The sequence below is a fragment of the Ornithodoros turicata genome, chromosome 10, assembly GCF_037126465.1.
Source record: "Ornithodoros turicata isolate Travis chromosome 10, ASM3712646v1, whole genome shotgun sequence".
NCBI classification, from domain to species: domain Eukaryota; kingdom Metazoa; phylum Arthropoda; class Arachnida; order Ixodida; family Argasidae; genus Ornithodoros; species Ornithodoros turicata.
The window spans coordinates 18,206,747-18,221,834 of record NC_088210.1 but is presented as its reverse complement, the minus strand read 5'-3'; the positions used below and the strand labels follow the sequence as shown (position 1 = coordinate 18,221,834).

The 15,088-nt window shown below is 42.0% G+C and overlaps 3 protein-coding genes across 3 annotated transcripts; 1 reads left to right on the top strand and 2 right to left on the bottom strand.

Moving 5' to 3' along the window:
- Positions 1 to 426: 426 nt before the first annotated feature.
- Positions 427 to 6,647, bottom strand: LOC135370759 (transport and Golgi organization protein 2 homolog). Its single transcript, XM_064604579.1, has 8 exons — positions 6,266 to 6,647; positions 5,942 to 6,097; positions 5,492 to 5,617; positions 5,177 to 5,291; positions 3,706 to 3,779; positions 1,876 to 2,032; positions 1,694 to 1,801; positions 427 to 940 (listed from the first exon to the last, which is right to left on the bottom strand). Exons 2-8 carry the CDS (start codon positions 6,081 to 6,083, stop codon positions 811 to 813), a joined length of 852 nt encoding a protein of 283 aa, XP_064460649.1. The 5' UTR covers positions 6,084 to 6,097; positions 6,266 to 6,647; the 3' UTR covers positions 427 to 810.
- Positions 6,584 to 12,439, top strand: LOC135370758 (protein HGH1 homolog). Its single transcript, XM_064604578.1, has 6 exons — positions 6,584 to 6,734; positions 6,849 to 6,967; positions 7,171 to 7,585; positions 7,698 to 7,819; positions 8,591 to 8,781; positions 10,032 to 12,439. Exons 2-6 carry the CDS (start codon positions 6,868 to 6,870, stop codon positions 10,266 to 10,268), a joined length of 1,065 nt encoding a protein of 354 aa, XP_064460648.1. The 5' UTR covers positions 6,584 to 6,734; positions 6,849 to 6,867; the 3' UTR covers positions 10,269 to 12,439.
- On the bottom strand, positions 10,269 to 14,055 carry LOC135370760 (N-acetylglucosaminyl-phosphatidylinositol de-N-acetylase-like). Its single transcript, XM_064604580.1, has 7 exons — positions 13,617 to 14,055; positions 13,190 to 13,289; positions 12,214 to 12,304; positions 12,049 to 12,116; positions 11,943 to 11,974; positions 11,752 to 11,882; positions 10,269 to 10,549 (listed from the first exon to the last, which is right to left on the bottom strand). The coding sequence occupies exons 1-7, from the start codon at positions 13,846 to 13,848 to the stop codon at positions 10,427 to 10,429; spliced, it is 777 nt and encodes a 258-aa protein (XP_064460650.1). The 5' UTR covers positions 13,849 to 14,055; the 3' UTR covers positions 10,269 to 10,426.
- Between the last annotated feature and the right edge of the window lie 1,033 nt (positions 14,056 to 15,088).

The following is a 15,088-nucleotide window of genomic DNA, read 5'->3' as shown; positions in this document are numbered from 1 at the left end:
ATATTGAAGCCCTTGTCATAAACTGTGTTTTACATCCCAGACAAAATGACGTCTGAACCTAAAAAGGTTGAAAAAGCCCTTGAATTTTTGTTCCAAAAATCAGTGGGAACCATACAAACGTTAGTTGGGTGACGTGATGAGTGTTTTAGTGGCAATAACTCTGTTTAGTGAAGCAGAGTTAAACGTTAAATTCAAGTTAAGGGACCGTTGATTTCAGTTCAAATGTTAATTAGCATAGGTGAAACTGGGCCATACTGTTATGTTTTACAAAGGAATGTTTTTCTAAGAGTTCTGTTTGAATGATCCCATATCCATGTACAAACGCCTGTGGAGCTACGGCTCATTGGCTATATATGTTCACAGTTGCTACAGTACCACATTTGTGTGCACACAGTCCCATTAGTTTATTGATCCACGAGAAGAATATTTAGAGAGCAAGCCTCTTTATTAACCATTAACTCTCTTCTTTCGGATGACTGGCAAAACATATTTATACAACAAGCTCTATCCATAACTCCAGTAAACTATTTGAAGCGTAACACTATCATAGAGCTTCCTTTTTTTTTAAAGGAAGTATCATGAGAAGGCATGAACATAAGTTACCGTTAAATGCCTGCACAGTGCAATGCTTATGAGCTCACAAAACTCCATTCGGTTTGGAAAGCATCGCAATTATGAAAGTTTGCACATAGCTAGCAAAAGTGATTTTGTTCACCCATTTACAAAATAATTCACAAACAAGGGAGATGGACATAAGTCACTCAAAAGACTAGCGACCGTGAGTCCAACATTGCTGCCTTCGTGATATGATTATTCCATGGTGAAGGTGAACTTTCTTGTTTCCCACACGACATCTCCATTGATGTTGATGGGTTCTTTCATGGTCTTCTCCACGAGCTCTGCCTGGCCTTTGGCGTTAACTACCAAGATGGTGTGGGTCCTATAAAAATGTACCGCAACCATAAACGGATTGTCAGAGAGTCTGCACAGCATGTCCACTAAACTAGTGTTGTGTAATAACTCACCCTTCAAAATGCTCAGGACAGTGGCGGATCCAGGGGGCGATCGCACCAATTTATAAATTGATTTCCCTCTGACCCCCCCCCGAAAAAAAGAAAAAAATCGGAGGGTCTGGATCTGCCCCTGCCCAGGAAATGTACTACACGGTCATATTCCTAAACCTACTTCCTCAACAGAGCCAACCTGTAACCTAACTGCCACATGGGTGATTTTTAACAGGGACAACAGTTTCTCAACGTCAATTTTGCTCAATGCTCAAGATGTTAAAAACAAAATGTTGAAAGAGCATGGAAGGGCTCATTGAGGTGCACGCTTTCTTTTTCTAGCAGTTTATATTTGGCTCCACTAAGGTCGACCACTGTCGAGATGTGTTGCTCTCACGCTGCAGCAGATGCTTTTTACCAGCCAGTAACAGTTCTGTGGACTGGTTTCCTCGGGAAATGCACACCCCTCAAAGGAAATATTCTATGTAACAGGTAAAAAATATATGCTCTATGTGCTTTCCATGCTACTTTAATTTCAAGATTCACGTGGCGACCCTGTGAAACTCGACTTTGACTTGAACTTGAAAACGGCAATGTGAATACTACGCTGCCAGATATTATGAACGGGAGAAAATCTACATGGTAGAACACCTTTTTGCATTTATGTGATACAGAAATAAGGAATATACCTGGTTCCATAGTTCCATTTTGGTAGAAGCACCCTAAGCGCATTGCGGCACAGCAACATTTCGTCCGTCTCATCCGCCTGCTTTTTCATTTCAATATCGACCGGATACCTGCAGGAAGTGATAAGAAAATCAGTTGCACATGGTACATACGAATGCAGTGTGAGGCTTGCCCGTGCACTTACGGGGTGCTGTCCTGAACGAACTCGAAAAGCTTCTCTGCAAGCTGATCCCTCTGAGCGAATTTATTATGCTCCTTCACAATGCTCTCAAACTTCGTTTTGCCAACTTTCACCTTTGTCCAGTAGTGAGGAGGGACACTGTTGCCAAAAGCATGAAATCCTAGAACATGAATGTTCTACATGATTAATGATTCCTCTACCATAGGCTACATGTTCATGTCTTACACACAACCTACTAGATTATAACGACCATGTCATAGGCAGCCCTTCCCAACGTCGCATTTCAAAGCTAGCGGTGGCGCTACACATCGGCCTGGTTATTGCATCCTCAGTTTCTACAATACTTTGTACTTCAGCTTACCTTATGTACAGGCGGTGGATGTCCCATGGGAGATGCTTCTTTCTAAAGTTGATTATCATCATCATTCTTTTCTCTCAGCATTTTCATAGGAGCTGTGGCTGTCGTCTGCTACAGTAGCTATTATGCCCGCGTCTGTGCGTTCAAAATTCAAATTTCCATTGTCCAATCATGATGTAGATCTCGCAAGGGCGATGACTAGCACTCCTAGCGGATTGTGCGGACGGGCTCCTCATAAGGCTTGCTGATTATGATATGGTCATTATAATCTAGTATGCTGTGGTCTTACATGCAGGGTTCTTAAGAAGGGATCATACCTGTTTTTCAGTTGCATGTATTTTTTATGGGACAAACTATTCAATTTGTTTCTGCAAATAATGGACAAATTTCAATGGGACCGGACTTTTTTGATGGCTTGTGATGATATAAATAAAGGCCATTTACCAAAATGAGTGTATTTTTCTTGTTTTTCTAAAGACATTACGCAAAGTATGAAAAAAGTGAATGACTAGATTTTCGCACTTTGTGTAACGTCTTTAGAAAAACAGTAAGAAATACACATATTTTGGTAAATAGTATTTATTGGTATTGTCAAAAGCTATCAAATAAGACTTTTCCCGTTGAAATCAGTCCATTATTTGCCGAGAAAAATTGGATGGTTTCTCCCATAGAAAATACATTGCACCGAAATGGGTATGATCACCCTCTTAAGTAACTGAATAAAATTAACTGAGTGTGTGTATTTAGATACTTTTTGTGGATCGTAAGTGAAGTATCAGGAGTATTAAAAAAAAAGAAAGAAAAAAAAAAAAACATGAGTGACAACCGTTATCAACAGGGGGTGCCTGAGTGCTGAGTGACCCGAGTGCTTTGTAATCATTCCCAGTACTGAAGTCTGTATTTGTCAAATATAACACAGGGTTGCCAAGCAGTGCTGCAGTGGAGTGGTTATTTAACTTGGGGGGGGGGGGGGGTCTCGTCAGCACGAATCTTCAAACCCGCGTGACTGAGAAGAATTTTGAAATTATTGTGCTCCTTCGTGTGAAAAGAATGTATGCAAGTAAAGAGAAATGTTAAGAAGGAAATGAAACAGCTGAGATAAGTTGCTGGTTTGTTAATTTGTTCTATCTGGTTAGCGTCCAGTATATTTTCTTGGAATGAAGATATTTAATTGCTTATATCTGGGGGGTGTTCAGAACCCATACGAAAGAAAAGAAATACTGAAAAATATCATGCGCTATCACATCATGTGACCCAAAGGTATTCTGCTTTAATAATCGTAGTGCAACTAATCACACCTCGCTAAACCGACCCAATCAATAAAAAGAAAAAAGTATCCGTAAAAGTTCCGGGTACAATTTTGGAACCATCTGTAACTGTACTTTTAGATTTATTTATCTGTAACGGAGACACTTTTTAAAAGCCACTTTAACAACCCTGCTTACACGTGTAACTTCGTAAGGTCAATTCTCTACCTGGTTCTAAATGTGTTGGGCTGCTGTTCTTCATGTTGCTGAAGTAATTCAAGGATGACTTCCCCTGAGCTGGTCTAGGAAGAAAAGATTCGCTTATTTCAGGGAACAAACATGTACTAACACATCCTGCAAATAATAACTTTAGCAGTGGCCACCACCACGGTAACAGTCTTGTGGCTGGTAACACTTTGTTTCAGTATCGGCACCCTGGTAGCAACCAGTTTAGTGCTACTTAGAAAGCCATGCTAATAATGACCAGTGCGGCAGACACAGGCTGAGGTTCACAAAATAAAAATTTCTTCAGCCCATGGGTTTTGGGTTTCTTCTCCAGCACGTCATACTAAGATGTGACCGTTACGTTGCCACGGTGCACACCCGAACGCCAAGTAAGAATTAGATTTAGTTCACACATACTGGAAATGTCACAGTGGCCGATACTGCAAAAAGAAGTACAAAAAAATTGGTATTTAAATATAATTATAAATACATTTTTAAGTCTGTATTTAAATACAAAATATATATATACATGTATTTATATTTGAAATACTATTTTAATTACAATGTATTTAAATACCGCCCATGTACTAATGTTATGGAAATAATTTCTATTTTAAAATGATGACTAACAATTTTGAATAAATTAATGAAAATAATAATAAAATAAAGTTAGTACATTGAATAACAAATACATAAATTATTAAATACAAGATTAAAATTTATAGTTTTATAGAAAAAAATACTCTGAAGCATTCCATACACCTTGGATGTGAACATTGAAATAGTGTGATACCTCAGCCGGATTAAATTGGTTTGAAACCCTTATAATTTTGCTCCGAGACTAAGTAATAATAATACCAAATCAGAGTTCCACCCCCCAGTCAGCACACAGGACCTAGATATAGTGGCGATATCAACAGAATCGGGCTACATCATGGCTGTGCTTACGCTGGTATTGGGCAGAACATTTATTGTGGAACCGTTCTGTTCCTTTGGGTTCGGTTCTGATACAGTGTACAATGCAATTCATGGAATGGCCTCATCATGGCTAGACATATCAGTCACATAACATTTGAAATTAAGAAAACGTGTCACGTTGTCTTTCTTCGATTTTTGTTTCATTATCATTTTCTGTCGCCATTGTCATCTTTCTTATTGAGCCAAATTGCTGTACTCATGATAGGACATGTTCCGTGATCGCTTATGCCAAAATAAAAATAATCAGCCTCTACCTGATTGATCTGATAATTGATCATCAAGTAAAGTTGTTGTTTTCTACTTTGGTGAAACTCCTCACAAATGAAGCAGACTGCACAGCTTTTTTGTTTATATATTCTATCTGCGAGCTAATTTTATGAAATATAATTAATTGGTTTCTAAACACAGCAGTCTCTTCCACTATACTGTTCACATCTACTTCTATGTGAAACTTGCTTTCTCTCCAGCGGCAGTGATTCCGCCGTCCAACACTTACTTCATTTCCAAGGTGACCAAAATATATCCATTGTAGTCGTTCTGCTCATGACTGAGTTTCTCGAGATATTCCTTGGCACTTGTAGAAGATTTCACGAAGTCGACAACGAGAAAACCTAAAAGAAGAAGAAAACAGACTTTGCTGCGTCTCCAGCTCGTTGACTACACTACAAGCAAATGCTCTGTGTGCTTAGATGCCGGTATCGGCATATTAGACTGACTGATTATCATTTGCGCTATCAGTTCAAAGCAATGAACCTTTTGTTTCCCGAAGGGAAGCACTCTGGTTTTACGAATGATCTCAAGTCCGAGTCACCTCGTCCCTTCCTGGTAGGGTCAATGTCGCTCTGGCTTTGCAAGATGTTCAGGAGTGTAGCAATGCGGCCAGTCTTTGTGACAGCCAGCCATGTCCCACCTTCTCGACCCTTTTCTTGGTCGCGGCCTGCAGTTACACGAGCAACATTTAATTGTAATTCATCTGCAGCATGCAAACTTAATGACAATGTATGAAAACACAGATTACAACTGTTACCTGATCATTATGATACCTGCAGTGTAGTTCTACTTACGTAACTAAAGAAATGCAGTAGCAGACAACACCATTGGGAAGAAGATTTAAGACAAGGTGCAGTGACTCTTAGGAAATTGTATTTGCACACAACCATGTTTCAAGGCTCTAAAAAGGTATTATACCACAACATCTACACAAAATGGCACTCTGTTTTATTCCGAATAGCCCAAAGGCAAAATCCTTGAGCGCCCGTACCTCCAAGAACATCTGGCGCCTCCTCCCAGAAATGCGCTGGCTTCGACGGACGATGGAAGTACTCGTCTCTGACACTCAGGAGTACAAGGCTATAACCCTCTTCTCCCGGGTCCGGATTTGTGTACAGGAACAGCATACACATCTTTGAGAGAGTTCCTAAAACGGAAATTCCAAGACGTGTCAGTGCCCTGACGCAGAACAATACCAATGACAACGATCACGACGAAGAGGGAAGTGAAGTACGTGACAAGACAGTTTGATCGCAACAAAGCAGTAAAGCTCCAATGTTATATCAATCAGCTTACAAGAGACTGAGGAACTTACGTTGCGAATGGGTATTTTCCCACTGTGTAGATCACTCCACTTGCCACCCCTATCTTATCCGTGGGCTGCCCGCACTGAAATATTTCACCCCAGAAGAATGCAAGCCGATAACACCACGCGATTTTCTCTATCTTTCGCGAGCGCTCACTGAGGTTCAAGCGATTCAAGTGTGACCAATGACCATCGACGATGCACACAAACCACAGAGATCACGTATCAGTCTATCACCTATCGCTTCGGACGCTTCGGACCATATTTTTCGGACGACTGTAGTGGTGGGTCTTGGTCTTGTGGTCTTGTTAAACCCTCGCAAGAGCACGGAGAGAAAACCAGAACCACTACCTATCTCACTTCATCTAGTCGAACCAATCAAATGCTCTCAGATGATTAAAACAAGAAAGAAAAAAAGAAAACTGTTGGCAGCGCCATCTGCGCCTTGCATCCACAGCGTCTGCACGTCACGTCCCAGGTAAACAACTAGCACGTGTAGATACATAGCACGTGTTTGCTGTGGTCCTCGGTCTTTGAAGAAACTACAGCCAGCAGACACGTTGTACTTGCTGTATTTGTGGTCTGTCTTCAGCTGACAGAGTCCGCTTGGCATGGTTATGGAAAACTCTGCAGCGGAAAAGGAAATTTTGCAATTTTTATCCAAGGATACGGCATTGGCAACGAAGTTACCTGCCATTTTGTACGTCCTCGGTAAGTAAATTTTTCTTTTCGGCAACGTGTGCTATCACAGCAAATCTCTGGCAGCTATACGTGCAAGTAAGTATGCGTATGTCTATACAGCTAAAAAATAATCAGACGGACAGCACGTACACCGTATCTCCAGCACTGAATATGCATCGAGCTTTCTGTACGTAGTTACTGCTACATATGCTGCTTTTTGTCCTGTATTGCAGGGCTTACCGCTACTGGAGATGGATTGAATTTCCTCAACGAAAACAGACAGCTTCTGGATGCTGTCGCGTCACTTCTTGGTGATCCTTCAGATGTCGTTGTCTCAAAGTGCTGCGACAGCCTTCTGAACGCCACGTCAGACTCGAGAATATCATCGTACCTTCTCAACGATCATGAATTCATCACATTATTGCTGGGTCTCCTGCTAGCAGACAATACGCGTCACTGCGACAAATGTGTGGCTGTTCTCAACAACTTGACTCGTACGAAGGAAGGTGCCGAAAAGATTTGGCGCATCATTCAGGACGAAAAAGCTGAGAAGCTTTTGAACATGTTCACACAGAACACGTCCAGGTCAGAACACGATCGAATTGGATTTTTGTTGTCCAACCTCACGCAACTTCCTGAAGCCAGAGGGTGAGTCTAGTGCATATTTATCCGAAATTTAAAGCGCTGAAGGGTCTTTTGCAGCGGAGTGCATGACGTTAACTGACAATGGATTTAACAAACTTGGAAACTGCCTGCACAGGTGGCTGATGGAGAGAGATGCATGCAGGATCAGTAAGCTCTTTCCGTTCTTGACACTGGAAACCTCAACGATCAGGAGGCACAGTGTTGCTGCGGTGTTACGGAATTGCTGCTTTGACACCAGTAAGTGTGAAGGATGTGCTGAAGCGTACTCAAGTGAAAGGCTGGCTATACCATACGTAGCGTATGGCAAAGCATGTAAGACAATTTCAAGAAATCCCAGTGCTCCTTCGTGATATGTTACATCCTGCAATCATTTAAAAAAAGAAATAGATTATAGTTATTCCTCTGACCTCTTTCAGTGCCCTGACCTTGAAGTTTACTCTCCAGTACTACAGAGTTCCTAAATTTCACATAAACTTCCATTTAATCCCGAAACGGCTAATGGTTATGGCAATGCACCTAGTCTCCATGGGGACTAACGTCACTCCCTTTTAAAATTACTCCCTGGGGCACTTATTGTCACAGGGAAGAGTGAACATTTTCGCCAACCTCGACACTTTGTTGAATAGGGGCCGAGGGAGGAGAAACTGAAACAATTTGGAAACTTCCTTCTCTTTTCTGATAAGAAAATCCTCACAGTTCAAAACGTCACTGTACTCGCTGGGATTTTCTGAAATAGTCCATTGATGCACACATTTAGACGAAACACTAGACAGTACCTTATCAATTTCGTGTCCTGCTTCTCCACGAGAAGAACGGTGAATGTCAGCTGCTGCAGAGGTTCTTCACGGCTCATTGCCTAGCAGAGCGCCTGTACACACGGTAAACAGCACGTCTAAAAATGGTGTACTAATGATGTGTCCAGCTCAAATTCGATGGGACCACCGCTATATAGTAGCTATTACAGAAATGCCCTTTGGTTGAGGTACCCTAAATATTGTCATTCTGTAGGTCAACACGAATGGCTTCTGAGTGCAGAAGTGGACATTCTGCCCCGTCTCTTGTTTCCCCTGATGGGTCCGGAAGAGATTGACGACGACGAAATGGAAAAGTTGCCGCTTGACCTTCAATATTTGGGAAGTAGCAAAGTGAGGGAGAGTGACAAAGAAGTGTGCCAGATGCTGATCGAAGCCCTTATACAGGTAATACTAAGCACATGCGTCCAAGAGTACAGATTCCTTTAAGTGGAACCACAGTCATCCTCGTTGTTTGCAAAATTGTGTTCACGGTGCAGCCTAAGTTCAGCGCGCTAATTCAGTTCACCACAGAAATGGGAAATTAGTATTTACTGTTCTGCCAATACTAGATGACAGCAGGCATAACTGGTGGTGTGCGTGCCTCTGCCTGGAGGTCGTGTGACGTGATGCCCACACGTTGTTCATGAAGGAATTTCATTTGGATGTGCATAGTTTAAATCTGATGCAAAATCCAGCAGGTGTAGCTCAGTCTTCTGTAATTCTGCTACCTTGTGGGTGGCTTTGGTGAGTTTTTGCTCTTGTATATACTATATAGAGCTCCTGTTTTTATGCATTTATTTTTCGAGAAATTCCGGGACGTTTATTGCCATCTATTTGGTTTTAAAGGATAACTCGTTTTTTTTTTTCATTAATAGTTAGACTGGAAAATCAATGCCCAATTTAGGGTGCAGACATTACAGAACTAATGATGTCCATATGGGCCTTTTATGTATTTTCATAAATAAATACTGCGTAATTTACTACAACACTTTTTTATAAATACTAATAATAATATAATACTTTTATTTTATTATATTATTTTATTATACTTATTTTATAATACTAATAATACTTTCACTAATTTACTACAACACCAAGACTTACAGTCTTCAGCACTCTTGTGCTTTCGACTCATCTCAGCAAGCGAATCACTCATGTTGCGATGTTTTCACTTCGTTATGCATTTCTCAAGCTACCTTTCTATGCAGTTCCCACCATTACTGAGGCGATTGTCATAGTGGGACATCAGTTCTTGCTTTCCCACATATTGGCATGATGCCGCCTGTTATGAAACTGAAGTGTGGTGGGCAGGCCCACCATATCACGGCTTTCACCTTTAAGAAAATGCCAGCCACAATGAAAACCCTATCATTCCGTTCTCGCAAACTCTCCAAGACCCGTCCCTTCGACTGCATGCTGCAAAATGCGAGCGGCGATGGGCTGCTGTATTGCCTCAGATATTTTAAATTCCATCCCTTTTGCCTCAAAGTAGCACCTGTGACTCACCGGTGGACAGATCTTGCAAGCAACACCAATATTTTGAAATTTAACTTACTTTCTGAATTTTGCCTGATAATGTCACAAACAATAAAATTAACATAGTACGCCGTCCGAAGGTTCTTACATCCTTCAATTTCTCCTTCTTCCTCCACCAGCTGTGTGCTACAAAGGACGGCCGTGCCAAGCTAAGGAATAATGGCGCGTATTACGTCATGCGAGAGCTACACAAGGTGGAAAGCAACAAGACTGTCGTTGCCACATGCGAGGACCTTGTTGACATCCTCATTGGCGATGAACCTGAACCGGGGATGGAGAACCTCAGAGAAGTCGAAGTGCCCCCTCACCTTGCCGAGAAGTTCGATAAGATGAAGGAAGAAATGTTGAGAGAATGATGTGCTTTAACGCAGCTGCGTCATAATTTATAAAAACGATGTATATAGTCACAAAATGAGCTTTTACAACAAACCATCAGTAGGCAACACGTTTTCAAAAAAAGTCTGTGGACGGAGTCGTGCAGAAGCGCACTCCTAACAGTTTCCATAACGGAGCTCTAGTCGTCCTTCCTGGACTGGATGACGACCTCGTGAAGTGTGTTGATGACCATGTAACGCGAGAATATACTGTAAAGGTGCCTGAACCACAGCATTTGGCTTCTGTGCTCATATAAGGCTTTCTGGAAGAAAAGGAAAATGTGGATTAACTTGCAAGGATATAAAAATGGCTACACTAGCACTATGGGTTCAAAAATCTTCGCTGGAGCTAACCTCATTTACATCGGATCATCTGTGGGAAGTTGCGACAAAACATTATGTATTCAAACCTGGATAGTTAATTTTTTGTTTCTGTTTTATCCACGAAGTAGATTTTTGAATATGCAATCCAGATGGCAATATCGCAATGTCATATTTCAATTGTTTCCAAAGGACGGGAAACTTTTCTTGCAGCGAATCCGTCTAGGCGTACTTGGAGACAATTGAAACAGCACAAGTAGTGTATGGCACACTTTGTTGACGAATGCTTCAAAAGAAATTCGGAGGTGCTCATTTGCCTCGGCTCACTTAGGTTCAAAATCTGGTGCCTCACACAAAATGTATGCACGTCATGTACAGACCTCAGCTGTTTATTTCAAAGCGTTGTGTATTGATCGACAACAGTTGTCATGCACATATTTGCACAACGCTTAACGCCATTACAGCTGTGATGTTGGTTGGCTTTGGCCTAGTGTTTAGCTGCAATACACAGTGCAGACAAAAAGGCTACATGACCTGTTTATCCATAGGGCCTTGTGTTTTCAGGTGAAACTAGTTTTTACCCCCGATTTGCATCACTGCACCTTGGGGTTAACCCTTCTCCTAGGGTTTCTGCTGCTGTGTCATTGGCCTCCTGGGGATCTTATTCGTTGCCGCCAAAGACTGGTCTGTTTTCATTGCGCTTTTCTTCTAAACGGTAGCGCTGTGTAAACCAATTTCGCTTATAATATACTAATTGGAACACAGACTTTCATTTGAGAGCAAGTTCTTTTTGCATTTTAGTGCCCCTTTAAAACCCAGAAATGCAAGGCCCTATTTATCCATAATGTGATGCGTGTTGCAAAATTCTAAAGCCTAGTGCTACGAGAGCTAAAGAAATTTAACGTGACACATTTACTTCACTATGGTGTAACAATTAAAAGAAAGGTATATGTAAGTGGTGAACACAAAGCACCGCTATGTTTTCTCAGAGTTCTTCCAATAATATCGGATGACAGCGGCCCTGCAACATCATTTTCACAGGCGTTGTGGAATTGCAAGCACAGCAGTAACACCGCACAATGTTTCCTAGCCCAATGTAGTGCAGTAAGGCTAACAAAGAACAACACTTAAAACAATGACTCACCCTGACCAGGGAGACCTTACTCCACGGTAGAACGTAAGCGTACTGTGCCATCAGGTAACTGGGAACCGTATCTAGCATTCCTGTGTATTTTCTCAGCTTGTTCACTGACTGCACCACATATAATTTACAATCTGTAATAAAGAAGCAACGTGAGAAGATCCTGTTTATTTAGCCCTCCAGCATGGACGTACCTTGAGAGATGGCACCTCTTTTGAGTAGCTCCCTGCAACCAATTATAATGCAATTTTATCGTGCCATTTTCCCAGCAGGCAGTGAAGATATCGTGGCAATACATACACAATTCCACTGTAAACAGAGATGTGGTTTACGTGGCCACTGACACCGGACCCATCAAAGGTTACGATCTGCAATACACAATGGCAGGCAAGTGCAGGTTTTCGGAATTTGTCAAGTGCGATGCAATTTTTGTCTGTTTCCTTATGTGTATAAGAGGTAACTCACTATGTCCACAGATAGGCACTCTGCATATTTCTGTACAATGTTTCCTACAAGGGCAGAACTCCATGTTGCCTTCGGGTCATCAGGCATGTCACTAGCATTGAGATGAGAGGGAAAAAAAAAGGTGTTGGAAGAAAACATATTTTACGACATTAGCCACTGCAATGTGAAGCGCTCGCAATAACTTTGAAGCTACATAATATGAAAATAAATGGTGACTAGACTGAAATATTTCCCAGTGAACACTCCTTGGGCAGAGAAGTGTCAAGGACTGCTTACGGAACGAGCACACGTTGGCCAAGCCAGTCGCAAGGAATCCACAGCGCTCAAAACATTGCACCACTTAAATGCTGTATGCGCTCACCACAAAACGATTTTATATCACAAGTATACATTTCAACAACTTTAGCCATACCGATGTCCTAGTGACTGAGTATCTGCCAGAGCAACTTTATTGGGTGAGATATTGGTGGAAGAGGGTGAGGATCATGCTGCATTAATATATTGCGAAAGAAATGTCACGAGTGTCTGAACAATGCTGGAACAAATGAACAAACGAAGATCTGTCGGAGGAAAAAAGAAGGGTACTTGAAGACGACACAAGCTGAGGAAGACAGAATATTCTCTGACGGGGCGAACAATCTTCCCTCGTCAAAGGGGATACATTGGAAGATGTGATGTAAAGCTTTGTTGGTCAGGTGTACTTTGTGTTCTTCGTTGTCGGGTTAAACCCAATTTTTCAGGATAGTTGAAAAATCATAAAACCCGAAAACTAAGAACCTAGGTGTACTCAAACATCTTCGGTGTTTCTTTTTGCTGTCGTGGCTCTGCCAACATCTTGCCAGATAAAGTGGCTCGTGCAAATACTCAGAAATTGCTTCACTCATTGAGTCGATACTACAAATAAGATTATTGACTGTGCGTGGGTGCTAGAAATATGATACAAGGCCCACACAAGTAAATGTCGGAGGAGTTGTACCTATGTTGTACTATGGTGATGTTGTCAGCCTTGATCCCTAAAACGCGGCAGCTGCGATGTAGTTCTGCCTTACGCTCTGCTCCCCTTTTATAGTAGTCCCCTGGAATGTTAAGAAGAGATATAATGCTTCGTGAACACAAATATGTGACGAATCACCCCCTATTATTTTTGTTGACAACATCAACAAATATGTGAAATTTGACCACTTGATGGGTGCACATGAAAGAAAGGGAGGTGGGTGGTCTGGATAAATCACTGGTTGTAGCTCATCCGAACACTGTCCTCATTCGGTTCAAAAAGTGCAATTAAGGGGAAATAATTTAAGGTTATTCGGTCCTGGACATGCAAAATCTTCTCCCTCCCTAGACCCGGACCCGAACATTGACAGTACTCTTCTACCGGACAAGGTTGGATATTCGATACTCACCTATAGACAAACAAAGTAAGTAAAGTTCACAACCTTCCTGTTGTAGTCCCAAAATAACGGGTCCGAAAAACATGCTTTCGTCGTCCGGATGCGCTATGACGATTAGCGCCTTCTTTGCGTTCTTTACCTGCTTTCGCCGCGTCAATTGTCCCAGCAAACATATCAAGGCATGTAACAAGAGTGAAAGTGCCGCGGCAGAAGCAAATGCGAACAAACACCAATGAGTATCCATTGCGAGAAATGTGCCGTTTAACGCCACACCCAAATGAAAGCGGCTAAATTCTCCTGCATCGTGACAAATGGCGACCAAACATAATTATCACGCTGCATTTAGTTGAAAGGGAAATTTGCGATAAGAGCATTTGTCGCAATCACGCCGGCAAATGGAGAAAGTGCTTTCTTGCTTTTTTTTGAAGGGCGGTGGCGCGCCCACACAGTTGCCAGATGAAATGTGATCGGGTGATGTGTTCACAGCCATCACAGAGGCTGTTCTCAAGAGTGATTTGACAAACCTTATGTGTACCATTATTTATAAAATTAATTGAAACATGGCCGTCACCGAAAGGCCATATAGCGGCGGGAAACGAAGAACGCACCTCTTTTGTTTGCCCGTCAAGTGCGCTAACCACTTAGCTACACTGGCGTTACCGAGAACACAAACTTCCCCCGTGCGATTTTAATACGATGGGCTCCTTTTCGCTTAAATATGCCAAACAAAACCTTTCTACCCTTTTTGCATCATTGTACATGAAAAAGAAACCATGCAATTAAAAAAATATATATATATATTTTCGGAGGAACATATCTTTGTCCACATTTGCCTATACTGTAATGTGCTTTGTGGAAATTTTCACTGCTGCATCACTTGTTGTTTCGTTTGTTGCTTCCTATCAGATCTTTGCTGAGCAAAGAAGTAGATGCAAGGGTAACTGATGCAATTAACTTGTGGACGTGTTGTCTTCTCCTCGTACTCAAGGAAATGTTACCTAGTATCTATATCATCTTTGCGTCCAGAAAGCATTTTTTTTAACCACATCTGAGAACAGACACCCAGAAAGGCTCTAAACGCAGTGGTTCGGTGATTCATCCGGGCCCCATAAATCCAAGGCGCTTGACCGGTATTCGCGAGATGTGTGGTTCAAATCCAGCCGCTGTCCAGCTTAGCACCTTCTTCTCTTAACTGGATGTTTGCTGGAGCTATGTGGTGAACTTAGCCAATTAGCAACCTCTCCGCTCAACACCACCTAGATACAGAAAGTCTGCGCGCTTGTTGAGGTGACGTAACAATTTAAGAGTCAGCCAATCAGGATCGTGTTTTCTACGGTCGTAGCCAATCACGAACGTGCTTTTACTGATCGAGGCCATGAGGAACCACTACTGTCGTCTGCAGTGGCGTAGTCACGGGGGGGCTGGGGGGTATATGTCCGTGTGGCGAAGGAGGGAGAGGAGGCAATGCGCAGGCTTTCTCTATC

Coding starts and splice junctions, on each gene's coding strand:
- LOC135370760 (XM_064604580.1), bottom strand. CDS start 13,848: ATGGATACTCATTGGTGTTTGTTCGCATTTGCTTCTGCCGCGGCACTT. Junction 12,305..13,189: donor ATCACCATAGTACAACATAG/GTACAACTCCTC, acceptor TCTCAATGCTAG/TGACATGCCTGATGACCCGA. Junction 12,117..12,213: donor AGTGCCTATCTGTGGACATA/GTGAGTTACCTC, acceptor TGTGTATTGCAG/ATCGTAACCTTTGATGGGTC.
- LOC135370759 (XM_064604579.1), bottom strand. CDS start 6,083: ATGTGTATGCTGTTCCTGTACACAAATCCGGACCCGGGAGAAGAGGGT. Junction 1,802..1,875: donor TTCGTTCAGGACAGCACCCC/GTAAGTGCACGG, acceptor CACTTCCTGCAG/GTATCCGGTCGATATTGAAA. Junction 941..1,693: donor AAATGGAACTATGGAACCAG/GTATATTCCTTA, acceptor ACATTTTTATAG/GACCCACACCATCTTGGTAG.
- LOC135370758 (XM_064604578.1), top strand. CDS start 6,868: ATGGTTATGGAAAACTCTGCAGCGGAAAAGGAAATTTTGCAATTTTTA. Junction 7,820..8,590: donor GAATTGCTGCTTTGACACCA/GTAAGTGTGAAG, acceptor GTCATTCTGTAG/GTCAACACGAATGGCTTCTG. Junction 8,782..10,031: donor TGATCGAAGCCCTTATACAG/GTAATACTAAGC, acceptor TTCCTCCACCAG/CTGTGTGCTACAAAGGACGG.